At 37.7% G+C, this 15,721-nt stretch overlaps 1 protein-coding gene across 7 annotated transcripts in view; it reads left to right on the top strand.

The window, feature by feature from the left end:
- Positions 1-15,721, top strand: part of MPPED1 (metallophosphoesterase domain containing 1) — a 65,274-nt gene that overhangs the window by 18,952 nt on the left and 30,601 nt on the right. For all 7 annotated transcript variants that reach the window (XR_005822069.1, XM_040565702.1, XM_040565680.1 and 4 more), the window contains exons 3-4: positions 252-433; positions 15,113-15,338. Coding sequence is in view for 6 of the 7 variants with exons in the window: in XM_040565702.1 (XP_040421636.1) it covers positions 252-433; positions 15,113-15,338 (408 nt within the window). In the remaining variant the exon portion in view is untranslated. The remainder of the gene's footprint in view (positions 1-251; positions 434-15,112; positions 15,339-15,721) is intronic.

Below are 15,721 nucleotides of genomic sequence, written 5' to 3'. Positions count from 1 at the left end.
CAATCTCTTTTCCTTAATCTCTTTAAATTAATACAGCTACCCAACAAATACTGAAAATGTTGTGATGTGAACATCAGGAATTTTTACACCTCCCATTAGTGATAGGTTTGTTTTAATAAATCCCTTCCATCAGACATATCTAGAAGACTGTGTAATCTTTTGTAAAGGTAAAAATTGGTATTAGAATTGCAAAGTAGACACTAGGAAGTTTGTAAGTACTTTATAACCTTGTTATGATGCATTTCCTGCAGGGTTGATCCAGTGCCCCATGATGCTCCCAAACCTCCGGGATATACTCGATTTGTCTGTATTTCTGATACTCACTCGAGAACTGATCCCATCCAAATGCCATATGGAGATGTGTTAATACATGCTGGTGATTTTACTGAGCTGGGACTTCCTAGTGAAGTAAAAAAATTCAACGAGTGGCTAGGTAGGTATTGAATTCTGTGTGGATTTGAAAGTAAATTTGTTTACTGAATGTATCTGCCCCTTCTGCCTCCCAGTAAAAAACATTGTGCAGTCAGGAATGATGAATATTAATTTGTCTTTTAAATTTGAATGGCAATGAGAAAGAATCACATTTTTTTTCTTAACAAGTATTTTTGCATTTTTCCAATTGAGCAAATAAGATTTGTGAGACTATTCATCTGTTCTGCCTTCACACTCTCAAGTGTACATTAAGCAACTTTGTGGTGTTAGCAACAATTTAAGTCAGTAGGCCTTTAATGATTTACATAAAACCTCTTACATACATTGTTACGGCTTTGCTTCCCTGAAAAAAAAAAAAAGAGAAAAAAAAATGTTGTTGTGACTGAAAACATTTGTCTGTTTAACCCCAGAGGCTTGTAGTTTTTTTATCTGGGGCTCAGCTGCACCACAGCGATGAATTCCAAACAAAGCAAAACGTGTGCCTGTGGTTGCTATCTTGGATGTAGCAGACCAGATGTAGATGCCTTCTGTAGGCAACTGTTGGCATTGGTAGCTGAAATTCTGTTCCACTGGGCAAGAGAGTAGTGATTTACATGTGCTTCTGCAGTGTTTTATATATGCTAAAAAAAAATGTCAGTAAAAACTGGAAAGCGTACACTGTATCCAGACAAAAACCCTGATCGGTATTGTTATCAAAAACAGGGTGAGAGGAAATGAAGGACTTGGGAAGAGTAAGGACAGAGTTTAAGGGTAATGGATTAAAATCCGTTTTTATATTGGTTTTCTTTCCTTTAGTTTACGCATTTTCCATTTTCCCTGTCTTTTTTTTTTTTTTTTTTTGCTTCCTGTTACAGCATTCCACACTAGAAAGGCACAAAGCTGACAGACACATGTAGGCTGAAATGGGGTATAAAAAAAGGCAGTATTTCACAATTTAAGCAAATATTTACTAGCAAATAATTATTAGTTAAGACTGATATTTAATTCAGCTTGGAAACCCAATAATATGCCCAACATGGAGCAATTGCATTGTTCTGTTGCACTCAGTTAGGGGCAGCCTGCAGGGGTAGCACACTCTGCTATTGTGCCCTCTGCTCTGTCTCTGTCCCCAAATAGAGCAGGTCTGCTGTACAACAGAAAGCAAATAATCCTATTTTGTAGGTCTCTACCATGTATTATACTGAAAATAGCATAGAAAGATAATACAAACCATATGGTTATCCATTCTAAATAATATCCATTTTATTTATCTGCTAGTGTGGGAAGAAAAGTGCTTTGGGACATCGCTAGCGAGCAAAGATGGGGCTACGCACATTACTCACTGAACAGTTTTTGTCTCCCTAGTTCTCCATCTGCCACCCTGCTGGTCACAGCTGTACAGTGTTCTGAAGAAGTCCTTAAACTGAAATCCTCTCAGTTTGGTCAAGAGATTTCCCAAGGCATTTCTGTGATGGTCTCTTCATCATTTTTATTCCAAAAGAAGGCCTAATTTTCTGACTTTTCAAGGCATCCTTCCAATTTCATGGTAGCATGCAGTTTGGGAAAAGGTGATCTGTGCGGTTTGGGATATATTTTTGCAAGAACATCTCTGAGATATCTGAGCTTAAGAAGCAAGAGATCTTTCTAGCTCATTAGCAATTTGAAAAAAAATGGAAAATTTAACTCAATTTTTGAATTCTGAAAAATGCAATGGAAGAATAGTTCGGAGTCACTAAACAGGCTTCATTCAGCTAGCATTTAAAGCTTTGTTTCAGTTCAAAAGTGTAAGCTTTTTTTTCAATTATGCTCAATAACATTTTAAAATGAAAACTTTAGCTATTAAATGAACAATTTATGAATTCACAAATACTTTCAATGTTTGCAAAAATCTGTAGTAAGTGGTAGAATGGTTAAAAGTGTTCTCTTTAAGAAGAATTTTCAAAATTTTTGCAGGTTACCCATTTTGCTGTGAAAGGTGCTAGTCCCTGACAGTTTGGATTTTTCTAGATAGCTGTTTCCAGTATTTGCCGTGATTTTCTAATTATAACACCCACAGCCTGTCCAACCTTCTCCTTCTTCCTTGTGTGAGCATTTTACTAGTTTGTTGAGAAAGTAATTGAGAGACTGGCCAGGACTTTTACTTTCAGCGTCCTTCTTATCTGTTGCCACCAAATTTACTTGTATTCTCCTTCATCCCATACCGCAGGGCTAGCTTTCCCACATAGTTATTTTGTTCTGTTTCACATATATGTCTTCTGCCATCAGTGGGCTATAGCTTTGTTTATGCCTTGGAATAAAGAGTAGAATATTTTTATGCCTTCCCTCAGCTTCCTTTTAGGCACTAGATGCATGTCCTACTTCTTCTATTAGACCATATCTTTATGTGTAGCATTTATTCCACCCTTTTGGCTTTCTGTTCTAGCATATACCCTTGGGTCTCTGCCACTCTGGTGTATCAGTGTACTTCATCTATCAGGAGGCCCTTCAGCAAGTTCAGATTTTATCCTTCTGCTTTACATAAAATGTCTGTTGGTGTCTGATGCGAAGTATATTTTACATTAACATCATTAACTTCCATTAACCTTATGGTTATATTGAGCGCATGCTCAAGTGTTATGCTAATAGAGGCACGTTGGCTTGCTGAGTCATACCCTAAAATGTGTTCTCTCTTCTTTAGGGTAACTGTATGTGGGTACTCAGGAAGGCCAGATGATATTTCTCTGTAGCCCAGCATTGTCTTTGTCTGCCTTGTTTGCCCCTTAGTCACCTACTTTTATACCTTTTATTCTCTCACTTCTACAGCCCTCCACTGCATTTCATTTCATTTCAGTTCATTCTTCTCAGTAATCAGTTGTTTTCTTCCCCTTTTCTTTTTCTGAAGCCTTCTCACCACCTTTCCAGGGAAGGATTTGAGGTTTTACCAGGGCTAGGTTGATGCCCAACTGTAAGGAGGAGATAAAGGGCTGGTGGTAACTGGATGTGGATATTTTCTCAGCTTTAGATAGGTGGTCCAAAGACTTCCTGAGCCACAATGTTACTGTGTTTTTAATAAACATTTACAGATTTTTCTTCTCTGAGTTTTTTAACTGCCTTTTGAATCTGTGCAAATTTTTAATGCAGACATAATCTTGTGGCAGAGAGTTCGACAATGTAATACGGATTGTGTGAAGAACTCTGTATATTTTTAATTTGTCATCCACTAGTTTCATTTGGTATTTCCTAGTACTGGAAGATGCAAGTGAACAATTCCATTCTTCATTCTGCTCCAGAATTTATAGGCTCTTCCCATATCTACCCTTCAGATATTTTTCAGGCTGAAGGCTGTTTAGAAGTCCTTAAATGCCTTTGATCATCCATGTCTCTCTTTGTACATCTTCTTGTTCTTTATCCTTTTAAAAGGTGGAGAGACTAGGGCTTCACATATACTGATTTATGCGCTGTCATAATGAAATTTCCTGTTTTGTTCTCTTTTCCTTTCTAATGTTGTGGATTCTTGTTTTCATTTTTGACAGTGACTGAACAATGAGATGGCTTTTTCATAAAATTGCCTGCTGTAACTGTAAACTTTTTATTTTTGAATGGCAGTATCTATTTCATAATCAATCACTGTGTATCTACAATTGGGCTACTTATTCCAGTACTTACTGTTCTGCTTGAATTTATGTTCAGCTTCATTAGTTCTCTTATTGTCCAGTCATGAAGTACCATGATATACTTTTGCAAGTCAGGTTTCCATTTTGCTACTCTTATTCAGGGTAGCTTAGTAAAAGAAGGGGAAAGGGTATGAATAGTCAGTTTACAGAGTTTACCAATGGTGCCAACATGGTCATTTCCTTCCCCTCTTTTTCCTGAATTGACCTTTCTGCTGTTTTTGTATTTCTCCTTTTCCTTTCACTATATAGCTTATTTTCTGAATGTACTTTCCTTCCAGATTTGTAAATCCAGTTATTGGGAATCAGAAAAAATGAAGTAAAAAGCATGTGTTATGGTAGGCCTGGATGGGAGACCATGAGGGCAGCGAAACTTTCTAGTGATGTTATAAGGATGGGTTGTTTGAAGTTTTGAACATATCCTAGTTTTCCAGTATGTCCAGGAGATTTTAATAGCATCACTTTAAACAGCTGAAAATAATTCAAATGGATTGTTTTTAAATACACACTAGTACGTAATCAAGGCTAGATAAGGTAGGATATATCGTGCTTGCTATGCACTGTAGCTAACTTTGTGCTCATATTTGTCATTATTTTTGTTTTTGTTACTTATTCTCAACCTGCATATAAATCAAATGTGCTGTAGGACAAGTACAAAGACAAATGTCCTGCTTTAGTGAACTCATCAAACAATGACTCCAAAACCGTCTCTGTTTTGTTTGTCCCATACTGTTGACACTGGAAATTGCCAACTTGGCTCAGTTGCTCTTGTAATTCCGTTTGCTCAAGACTGTAATATTCCAAATTTTTTATGCTCTAGGACCCACTGTCACTTTGAGATTGTGGGTAACTTTCCTAGAAATTTAACTAAGTAGCTGGTGTGTGATATACGCTCCAACACATACTTTTGTATTCTCTCTGAGAATTATCTTTTGTGTATGGATTGAAAAGATTACTTAAACTAACACATTTTATAATATTTGTTGTTTCAGTGTGTTTGCTTGAGATTTTTCAATGTCAAATATACTCTTCTTATTTGAAATTCAAGTTCAAGCTAAACTTGAAAAAAAAAAAGGTAGCTTTGCATTGTAGTGGAAAACAGTAATTAGCTCTTCAGACTATTTTCCTGAAAATATTAATCTTACTTGAGTATCATACATACACATGCACAAATTTGATTAAATTTTTTGACTTGCACTTCAGGAATTGACCTGGGCAGATTCAGCTCAAAAGATAACATTTTTCTCTCAGACTGAAAAAATGTTTTTAGATTGAAAATGCCTGCCCAGCTTTAGTAACTAGCACTAGTAGAATCACCTGCTTCTAGTATTACACAGGAGAACAAAATCAGCTAATTTTAGTCAATAAGCATCATCCCTATTTTTAAGTTCTTGATGAAGAGTAAAAGATATTCAAAAAAGTCCAAAACACTAGACTTAGTTTTACTTTTGCTGTTGTGATAAATCTCGTGAAATAGTGATAGTTATTTATCTTCCTCTCTTAACAGGTATTTTATATTTTTAGGTTCAATAATATATTTGAAACAGATTAAAATTGTGTTGAAGAAGAAAGAATATCAGCTTCAGAGCAGCAAAAGAAATTAGAATTTATAAATTGTAGTCATGCCATTTTGACCATCGGTAATTACACTATTTTTATGTTAATGCAGAAACCCCTTGAAAGGAGTATTTAAGCACTAATTATCTATTTACAAAAGAATGGCTTTGGAAATGCAGTGAAAAACATTGAGCTGTGTTGGGATTTAGAACAGATGTCATTTTTAAAAGACTGGGCACAGTAAAAAAAAGTGTTGGTTTTTATTGCATTTCTTAAAAGTGTGATGGCTCAGATCTGTTTGTACATCTAAGGCTCAGACAGTATGGTGCAGAAAAGTGCACTGCAACACACTCTTCCATTATTGCTCCAGTTCTGGGGATTTCATGTATTCTGAAGACTTCTGAGCATTAAACTGGCTGCCAGGAGTCTCAAGAAATATTTAAGCTGCATGCCTGTACTGGGAAGACGAGCCAGAGCAACTGCTTTCCAGATATGCTTCCCATGCTAGTGATGAGAAGCTGTAGGAGCTCTGGGAGTGGTAGTTGCTAAAGGACTTTTCCTTCATTCCGTCGTTCCAAATACATTTATGCCTTTTTTTTTTTCTTCACTTTGTACCTACATTGAGGTTGCTGCTTTCCACTGATAAAGCAGAATGTAGCCAGCCTGCAAGATTCTGAGCCTCTGGGATGGCTCATGTAAAAATGGCTTGTGGTTTTCATAAATATTGAGATGTCTGAACTCTCCAGTTTAAGCAAGTGAGTAAATTTATCCAGCCTTATTCTGGAGTAGCAGACGAGTGTAGCTTTAGGACAGTGAGACCCAGAAGTGCACAGAACAGCCAGGGAAGTGAAAGGTCTGGAATATAATTCTGCAAACTTTGATTGCCTCTGGCTGAGATATTTGAAGGAGCCTGAGGAAGACAGGCAACCAAATTCTATTTAGTCCTCTTCAGATTTGACAGCCTCTTCATCGGTCCCCCTTGTAAAATTGTGAGAACGATGCTTGATCCACCTACCACATGAATGTGTTGGAGGATTAATGATTCTCAGCTTTGAACTTTGAACACCTTTTACCAAGCACTGTCCGCAAACATGAAACGTCGTTATTAGTGCTGGGCACCTCATACAGTGACACGACACACAGTTCTTTGTAGTCTTCCCTTGCAGAACGTGACAACTGGGAGATACTGAAAGCACCTCTGTGGGATCTGAAGATCTGAACAGGAATCTGTATCAGGGTGTAGAGAGATCCATGTAGGAAGTCTAAAGTATTTTTGTTATTTTTTAACATAGTTCTCTATTTCCTCTGCTTTCACTGTTCCCAGGTACATGTTGTAAACCAAAACTAGAATACTCTAAAGGGCAAAAAACCCATTGTAGAAATTTATCTCCTCAGAAAGGATTATTATTTAATACTATAACTTTTCAGAAAATAGCAGAAAAAATATTTATGAAAATGAACCCCATGGTTTATGTGGTTGGGGATTCTCAAACCATCAATTGCCATAATCCAAGGGGGCATATCAAAGGAAGGTTCAGCTGAGGCAAACCTTGCAGTTGTGCAATTTTTTCGGCATCTGTTACTGACCACTAGTGGATGGAAGATACAGAGCTACATAATCTTGTGATGAGACTCACTGCAGCTACTCTCATGGTGTAATTTGCAGTATTCATGGGGTTGGTTCTGTGTAATTGCTAGGTTATTAAATAAACTAGGCTAAAAGAAAGCCATATTCCCTTTAGAAGTAATTTTGGCCAATTATTATGTGTGTTTGTATAAAACACAGTATATCAAAGAATTTAAGTTGGACTATTAGCTGTTTGTTTGTTTGTTTTTATTTTTTTTACCTTTATCTACTTAGTCAAAGAAATCCTGGTTTGCAAATGTGAGCAATATTATATGTGTTTGTTGTTTTAGTGTTTGATACAATTACTGGCTTTTACAATGCAAGAGTGTCTTGATCTTGCAAGTTATAGATGATTTAGGAAGGAGTGTTCATTTACAATATTATTCCAGATTACACACCGTACAATAAGTATGTTAATGTGAATTTCCCAGACGTCGGCCCCAGTGTTTAAACACAGAACCGTCAAAGAGATGCTAAAAAAAGCAATCCGAGACAGATACGCAGTCTTTTTACTATATCACTCACTGCTGTATTCTAAAAGGTTGAAATGAGAGGGAGAAAGCATTAAGTGGGCACTTACATGTTTGTCACTGCTTTTAATGAATACTAAAAATTCTGCTCAGTACAATACTGGGAGAGAAGCAAAGCACATCTGCTTGTACAAGTTGGCATTTATCTCTGTGAGCTGTAAGTTGGTAACAATTGTAAGCTGCAAAGGAGGTCACTGGTTGGTAAAGATGCCTAACTTCTTAGTACAACAGGAGTCTGGAGTATAAACATCATGCATTTGCTTCTGAATTATTTGCAGTCTTTATCTAATTTAAGAAGGAGAAGGCTTTGAATGAACTCTCATGGAGAGAAATAGCAAACTAAGACACATCGCTCAGTGCTTTGCATTATGCAGTTTGTAGTTCAAGTGACAGTCCCCCAGCATTTCAAATTATGTTGTAAAAATTATGTTCACCATAAAAAGGACCTGCTGTAGTTTAGAAGTTAAGAATTGCTGTAATAATTTTCTAATTGGTGTATAAAACCACAAAAAATTAGATGTTCAGTTGATTTTCTTAATTGGTAATCTACAGTAATGAGAGGAATAAACAAAGATGTTACTAGCTAAACAAATATACATATGTATTCTCATATACATTATCTTACCAGAGCTATTATCAGATTCTTATATTAACCAAACAAAGGCTAAGAATCTGTCTGAGGAGTGCATTCCACAACTGACAAAAGCCTTATATATATAGTTAAGAAGTTATTAAGGTGATAACATCTTTTGGCTATATATGTAAGTTAAGTATGATACCCCAGGCTTTTCTATAGTAAAATAATCTCAAAGAATACAAAATTACATCAATTTAGGAGGTTTGGGGCAGATTTTTGTGTGTGTGATGAGCTGTTCTGGAAGCAGAATCGCTGCTGCCTAACTTCTTAGATTTTGTCTTGCAGACCTTCTGTGGGATCGTAGGTATATTCTAGGAGTTGTCATCCCTTTGAAGCCTCTTGTTCAGACTGGACATTAGTCTTACTAGGCTCTTACTTTTGGGAAACTCAAAGGAACATAATTATCTTTGAGGCCTCTACTACTTTGCCTATTGTAGTAAATGACTTTTGAATCTGTTGGGCATTTTCAGAAGGATATTGAAAGACGAGGGTACAGAAGTGTAAGACATCATGCTTCTATACCATTAAAGTTTTGTATTGGTAAAAGGGTAAGAAAAAGATACCCTTTTCTAAAACTGCTGAATTAAGTGCGAGAGAATGTGTCTCCGGCATTTTTCTGCATACAATTGAAGATTGCAAAAACAAAAGGAGAGGGAAAAATGAGGCAAAAGATACGAAGAACTATGTAGCAGAGAAGGAAAAGGAAGGAAAAAAAACCTCTTAACCCATGTTAAGATAATGGCTGGAAGAATAAATTGTTGTTTGGAGCCCCATTCCAAACTGGCAGAAGGCAAATGCTGGATGTGTCCTGAAAGAGAAAGCCATGAAGCCCAGGACTGAAGTGGAGCCAGTGTGTTTCTGACAGAATTTTGATGTGCAAACATTTTTGTTGATTCCAATTCCAAATAGGATGAAGTGGCTAGAGGTTGATTATGGAGGAAAATATTTTTTTATTTCTTTCAAGTTAGGCTTTCCAGGAGAGGAAAAAAAATGATTTTTTCCTTAGAAGTGAAATTTTTATTCACCCTAAAATATTTTTAAATGACATTTTGTTTCATTTTGTTTCCTTGGTAATGCCAGAATCATTACATGAATTTCCAAATATATCCCATTCCATCGAAGTGGTATTTTAATGATTTTAATATGGAAGGCTGTTCAGGTAAAATTTTCCAACCAGGTCTAGTTGTAGTTCATCACCAGGTTACAGGGTTATTTTAGCAGAAGCTTCTCAGATGTGAAGAACAGGGAGATTCCTGGTCTTCAGCAAAAATTATTGTCATGATTTGGCTAATCAAAATAAGAAATCAGGATAAAAATGTAGCTTTCTCCCAAATTCCCCAAATTCAAAACCTAACTTTTGTTGTTGTTGTTGTTTGTTTGAAAATACATCTTTGACTCCCATAGCATACGTTCTTGAATGTATTTCTTGGCACTCCTGAAGGGCAGATCTATTTCTTACATGTTTGCTGCCTTAATTTTACTGGGGAATTAATTTTGTTCTGGATATGTGCGCAGAATTCCTGTGACAGATAAATTTTCTTTAATATCTTTGTGTACGTAGAGCTTCTGTATTAAAACCAAGTTTGCTACCTGCCCACCAGGAAAGCCATGTGCTAGCATCAAATGTTAATTGGTTATCAGCCGGGTATTTAGTCCTACTCGTCTCCTAAATGGATAGTACAAGAAACGTACACTGAAGTTAATGGAACATACTCTCTAGTCCTGTTAAATAGCTTGTCTACCATAGATTTGTTCTGTTAGAATCACAACACAAAATGAGTATTTAATTAGTTTCAGCATTACAGGCTCTTTAAAATTCTTTTTCATTTTCCAGTGTGGACTTGGAGACACAAAAGATAGAGGGGACCTGTGGAGCTCATCAAGTCCATCCTCCTGTTCGAAGCAGCTCTAGTTACAGTAGGCTGCTCAGAGCCTTGTCCAGTTTAATTTTGAACATCTCCAAGGATGGAGATTTCACAGCTGCTCTGCGCACCTGTTCTACTATTTGACCATCCTCATGGTATTTTTTTTTTCCTTAAATTGAATTAAGGAACTGGATTTAAGGAAAACAACTCAGTAGTTTTGTTGAATGAGGTTACTCCATCCTAGGTGCAGGTCTTTGCATTCACTTTTGATGAAGTTTGATGTTTCTGTCAGCCCATTTTTCCAGCTTTTGGGTATTCCTTAGTATAGCAGACCTGCCTTTTGCTTTGTTGGCAGATCCATGCCCCTAATTTTGTGTTGTCTGCAAACGTGCTGAAAGTGCACTCCATCTGATCATCCAGGCTGTTAGTAAAGATGGAGAACAGCATTGGTCCCAGAATAGTTGGCTGAGGATAACTTTAGTGACTGACTGCCAGCTGGACTTTGTACCATGGATTCTGGCCCTTTGAACCCGGTGATCCAGGCAGTATTCAACCCACCTTATCATCCATCCATATCTCACCAATTTAGCTATAGGGATGCTATGAGAGAGTGTCAAAGATTTTGCTGAAGTCACAGTGAACAAAATCCATTGCTCTCTCTTATTGATGGAGCCAATCGTGTCCTCTCAGAAAGCAATTGTGTTAGTCAGGCATGATTTGCCTGTGTTAAATCAATGATGGATATTCCTGCTAACCTTAATGTGCTTAGAAAATGACTTTGTGGGTGATTTGTTCAATAATTTTCCCAGACCTGATGTGAGGCCTGCTGGCTGGTAATTCCCCAGATTCCTCTTCTTGCCCTTCTTGAGGATGGGTGGGACATCTGCCTTTTTTTAGACATTGGAAACTTCTGCGATACCCCTGATTTTTCAAAGATGATAGACAGCCTGTGTCCATCTATTGAAACACTCCAGCTGCAAGCTATCCCACTATGTCTTCATAGCCTCCGAGATGTCACAGCTCTTCACTGTGTGTGGAATTCTCCTTCCTCCTGGTAGTACTCTATGCTGTGTGTCTGCATATAGGTACCTGAGAAGAATCACAGTCAGGCTGCTTTCACAAGGGCATTGTGAGACCCTTCACCATCCTTTTACCACCCAGCTGCTTCCTCACTGCCCCCATGCCTTCGCTTCATGGTATGACAACCCTTCCCCAGCACACCTACTTTAAAACCCTTCCTACTGCATTCCTACTGAACCCGTTGGCAAGGACACTCTTGACTAAGTTTGCCGAGGGAATCCCATCCCTGCACAATAGCCTTTGTTCTTCAGAAAGGGTGCCGTGGTTTTAAAAGGGGGAGCCCTGCTTTCAGCACCTGCTGCACAACCAGATACTGACTATGGGATGCACCCCCTCCCACCTGAGCTGTTGAACCCCTGGCTGGGAGGATTGAGGTACCACTGGGGCTCCATCCCCTTCACCCCAGGTCTGTTAGTCACCCTTGATGCATTCAAGGTCATTATGATGGTCTCATTGGTGGCTACATGGCTGAATGGTAGGGAAACTTTATATTTAGCGTATGACTATTTTGGAAAGAAAAAAGAAAACAGCTTAGCAAATGAAAATGCTACTCAGTGCTTTTAGTAAGGCTTGTTTTCATGGAGGTTGCAAATGGAAGACAAAGGGACCCCTCTGCACTGTAGCCTTTGGTAGGAATCATTCTTGCCAAAGCCAGGAAAACCTTCATGAGTGGAAATTCAACATTCTCAGCTCAGTTTGTTGAAAAAGGGACAGGAAATGTTCCTGATGTCATTTCTACCCATCTTGCCATTAGCACCTACGAGCAGGTGTGGGAATAAACTGGTCAACCTAGAAGTGTTTGAATGATCTCTGATCAAGTGCTGCTTGCACAAAAAATAATAGATGGAAAAGTGGTTGTTCTCAAGTTATGGGCACGTGTAGAAACTCAGGCTGTAGAAGAGCTGTTGGGCTGTGTGCTCTTGGAGAGGTCTTGGTCCTAGCCAAGGACCAAACCAGGGCTAGAAATTGTGCCATAGTCTGTGCCTAGAGTTGGAAAACCATATATTTGTGTTGGAAGGACATACTAGAATAAGAAAATACAAAATAATTTAAATATAACGAGAAAAAGTAAAAAGCTGTAGGTCAGAAGTAGGAAAGAAAGTTGCTGCTCTGAGGTAGTTTTCAGATAAATATCGATCAGGTATTGCTAATGCTTGGTGGATCTTTAAACTGTAAAAAGCAGTTGTAACATTAGCAGTTTCTCAGGATTGTGCTCACACACCATGTTGGATTGTGTTCCTGCTAAAGCAAGGTGGTACTGGTACCTCTTAGGTCAGTGGTATGAGGATTGTGCCTTTAGTGCAGCAAGATGTATAGCATTCGGTGCTGACTTCTGCATGTGGACTAGTCATAAGAATTGGTAAGTACTCATGCTGGAAGCAGGGAAGGTGGGAAACATGTCAATAATATCATGGTCTGATAGCTGAGAATCTTTGTCTGTACCCACTTAATTGAGGTCTTATACATATAGTTCATGACAGCAGCGCCCAGCCAAAAATAAGGTTTCAAAGATTTCCTTCTAAGGTTAACTTTGCACTCTGAGTGTGCCTGGTGTAAAAAATGAAACATATTCATAAGTCTTCAAAGGACAAAGTTGAAGCAAAATACTGTTAAATTTATGTGCAAAAAATAGCAGGAAAAATACCTCTGTGTTAGACAAAAAAATAAGATTTAAAGGGTAAAGAGAGCTTGTGGAGACAAAGAGAGGGAAATAGGTTTAGCAAGCTGCCACCTGGTATGGAATGAAAGGAAAAGAAAGGAAAAAAAACAGAGTTGCAAACTCATCAAAAACAGAGTTGTTAATTGAAAAGCTGACAGACCTGTAACTGCAGCAGTGCTTCTGGCCGCCACTATAATAAATGTAACTGTACATTTAGAGTAATTTGCTAATTGCCTAAGTAACACCCACAGACAGCAACATGACATAAATACATTAGCGGAAGCAACAACTATAACCAGCTCATGCAGGTCCATGGCTGCTAGATGGATGGATCAGATGAGCTGAAAAAGATTTACACAACAGAATAGAAATGGAATTGTTAACAATATTGTGGAATACAGGATTTCTTTTTTTTTTTCATTCTTTTTTTTTTCCCAAGAATGCTCTAAGGCCTGTAAATGCCCATACGTATTGCAGCATGTAAATAACATTTTTAACTTAGGTGTGCACCACCTAGAAACCTTGTGGAAATGGAGTACACATCTGCAGAATGTGAAGCATTTCAGAAGCAAAAAATTGCAGTATTTATATTTCAAGTAGTCTTCCAGTTAAATAATGGAATCTCAATGTGTAATAATAAATATCTGAACAGAGTTTCTGGTAATACATTTTCTAAAGGCACATATATATTGGGACAACAGGAAAGACTGTTAAGATCAAATTTCCTAATGCAGGTGTTAGAAGTGCCTGGAAGTTATATTTAGGAGTTACCCATGTATTTTCATTTGTCAGACACTGTGTTCAGCCACATGGTATCTCCTCTGGATTAGTGCTGTTCACTCTCTCTTCTTTCTGGAGCTCTGAATCACACTGTTGAATTTTATCCTTCAGTCCTACTAATGCCAACTTCTGCCTCTGTATATGGTCTGGTAATTTATATTTATAGTAATTTATATTCTTTAAACATCCTAATTCTGGGTTAGGCTTGGGATCATCACTAAAGGTGTATATAATGTTACAAATAATACATTTTAAAAATTAGAAATGATAAGATTGTTACTGTGCCAGGTTGGTCTCTTTTTCAGTAAAATACCTACTACTTCTCCCATTCTCCTGTTCTGACTGTCTTCATCCTGACGCAAATTAATACCACAGAAACAAAGTAGTGAGTGCAGCTTTACACAGCTTCCATCTTTGCTTTCTCTCAGATATATGTATAAGGTTTCTGCTGATCTTTTTGGGAAGGTGATTGCCGCTTCCAAGTGCAGAGTCCATTTGATAACCAAACTTGGAGTTGGGTGGAAAGTTTCTGTTGCAGTGCTGCTCTCAGGAGAGCCCATGTGTGTGGGCATATATATTCTTGCCTTCAGCAGGAGGTTGTTAGGTTTTTCACTAAATACGGGTTGTAAAATATTATCAAACATGAGTCATTTTAAATTATAGTCCATGGATCTAAGGAAGTCAGTGAGAAAATGGAGCAGAGAAAAACGGGACAGAGGCAAACTGTGAGACTCGTCTTGGGGATGTGGAATTCTGACAGCAAAGCCCAAGCCCTGTCTTGCGTGATGGCTTGGTCCTCATATCAGGGCAAAGAGGGCAGCAAACCCCCCTGGCTGACCCAAGCCTTGAGTCAATGAGACCTCCTCAGTGCAAGCTGATAATGACTGCAGGTCTGGGAGAAGAGAGCTGGGATTATTTTTTCAAGCGTTGTGGACAGTTTCCTTTGAATCCTAATTTCTGTCACTGAGCTGTCATCACTATCACAGTAAGTGATACTTGCAACACAAATGGCAATTAAATAGGAGTAAATGCTAGAGCAGAAGTCTGCAGACCGTTATTTAAGGTTGGTGAGTTGAAAGTAGTTTCAACACATTAATGCTAAGCAAGCTAAATCATACTGTGCCCTGAAAAAGACAGTAATGTCATTTACCTGAAATCACCAGGAATAATTGTAGTAACACTGAGTAGGAATATGCTCAATTGTTTCAAATATGGGAGCATATTATAAGAATTGATGATAGTTTGTGAGTCTGCCTGTTTTCTTTCATTGGATTTTCCATAAAACAAGTAATTTTTGTGTTTTTCACTGTTTTAGGTAGCCTGCCCTATGAATACAAGATTGTGATAGCAGGAAATCATGAATTGACCTTTGACCAGGAATTCATGGCTGACTTAATCAAGCAGGACTTTTACTATTTCCCCTCTGTTTCTAAGCTGAAGCCAGAGAGCTATGAAAATGTACAGTCTCTTCTAACAAACTGCATCTATCTTCAAGACTCTGAAGTGACCGTGAGGGGATTCAGAATATATGGCTCCCCTTGGTAAGCAGGTTTTTAAGCATACATAAAAAAATACCATTGACTGCTGTCACATCAGCCATTTCGTATGCATTCAGCCATATTTGGATTATTGTGTTAGGAAGAAAAATAATACTTGGTTTGATAAACTTTTATATATTGCCTTATAATGAATCACTCTTGTGGTGAAATTAGACACTTCCATAGAATAGGTATTGTTAACCAAAAAATGATGGGGAAAAGATAGTGTGCTCCTTAGATTCTTACCCTGGAGCAGTTCTCTAATAGAGTCCATGTAGTTTTTTTTTTTTTTCTGTCATAAAATATGTTTTCAACACTTAGTGAGTTTATATAATTACAGGTTAATTTTATTGCAAGGATACATTCTTTTGACAGTTTCCGTCCTA

This window comes from Cygnus olor, chromosome 1 (assembly GCF_009769625.2).
Source record: "Cygnus olor isolate bCygOlo1 chromosome 1, bCygOlo1.pri.v2, whole genome shotgun sequence".
In the NCBI taxonomy this organism is placed as follows: Eukaryota; Metazoa; Chordata; class Aves; order Anseriformes; family Anatidae; genus Cygnus; species Cygnus olor.
Note: the sequence above shows the minus strand (reverse complement) of the source record. Positions and strands in the feature narration are given on the sequence as shown.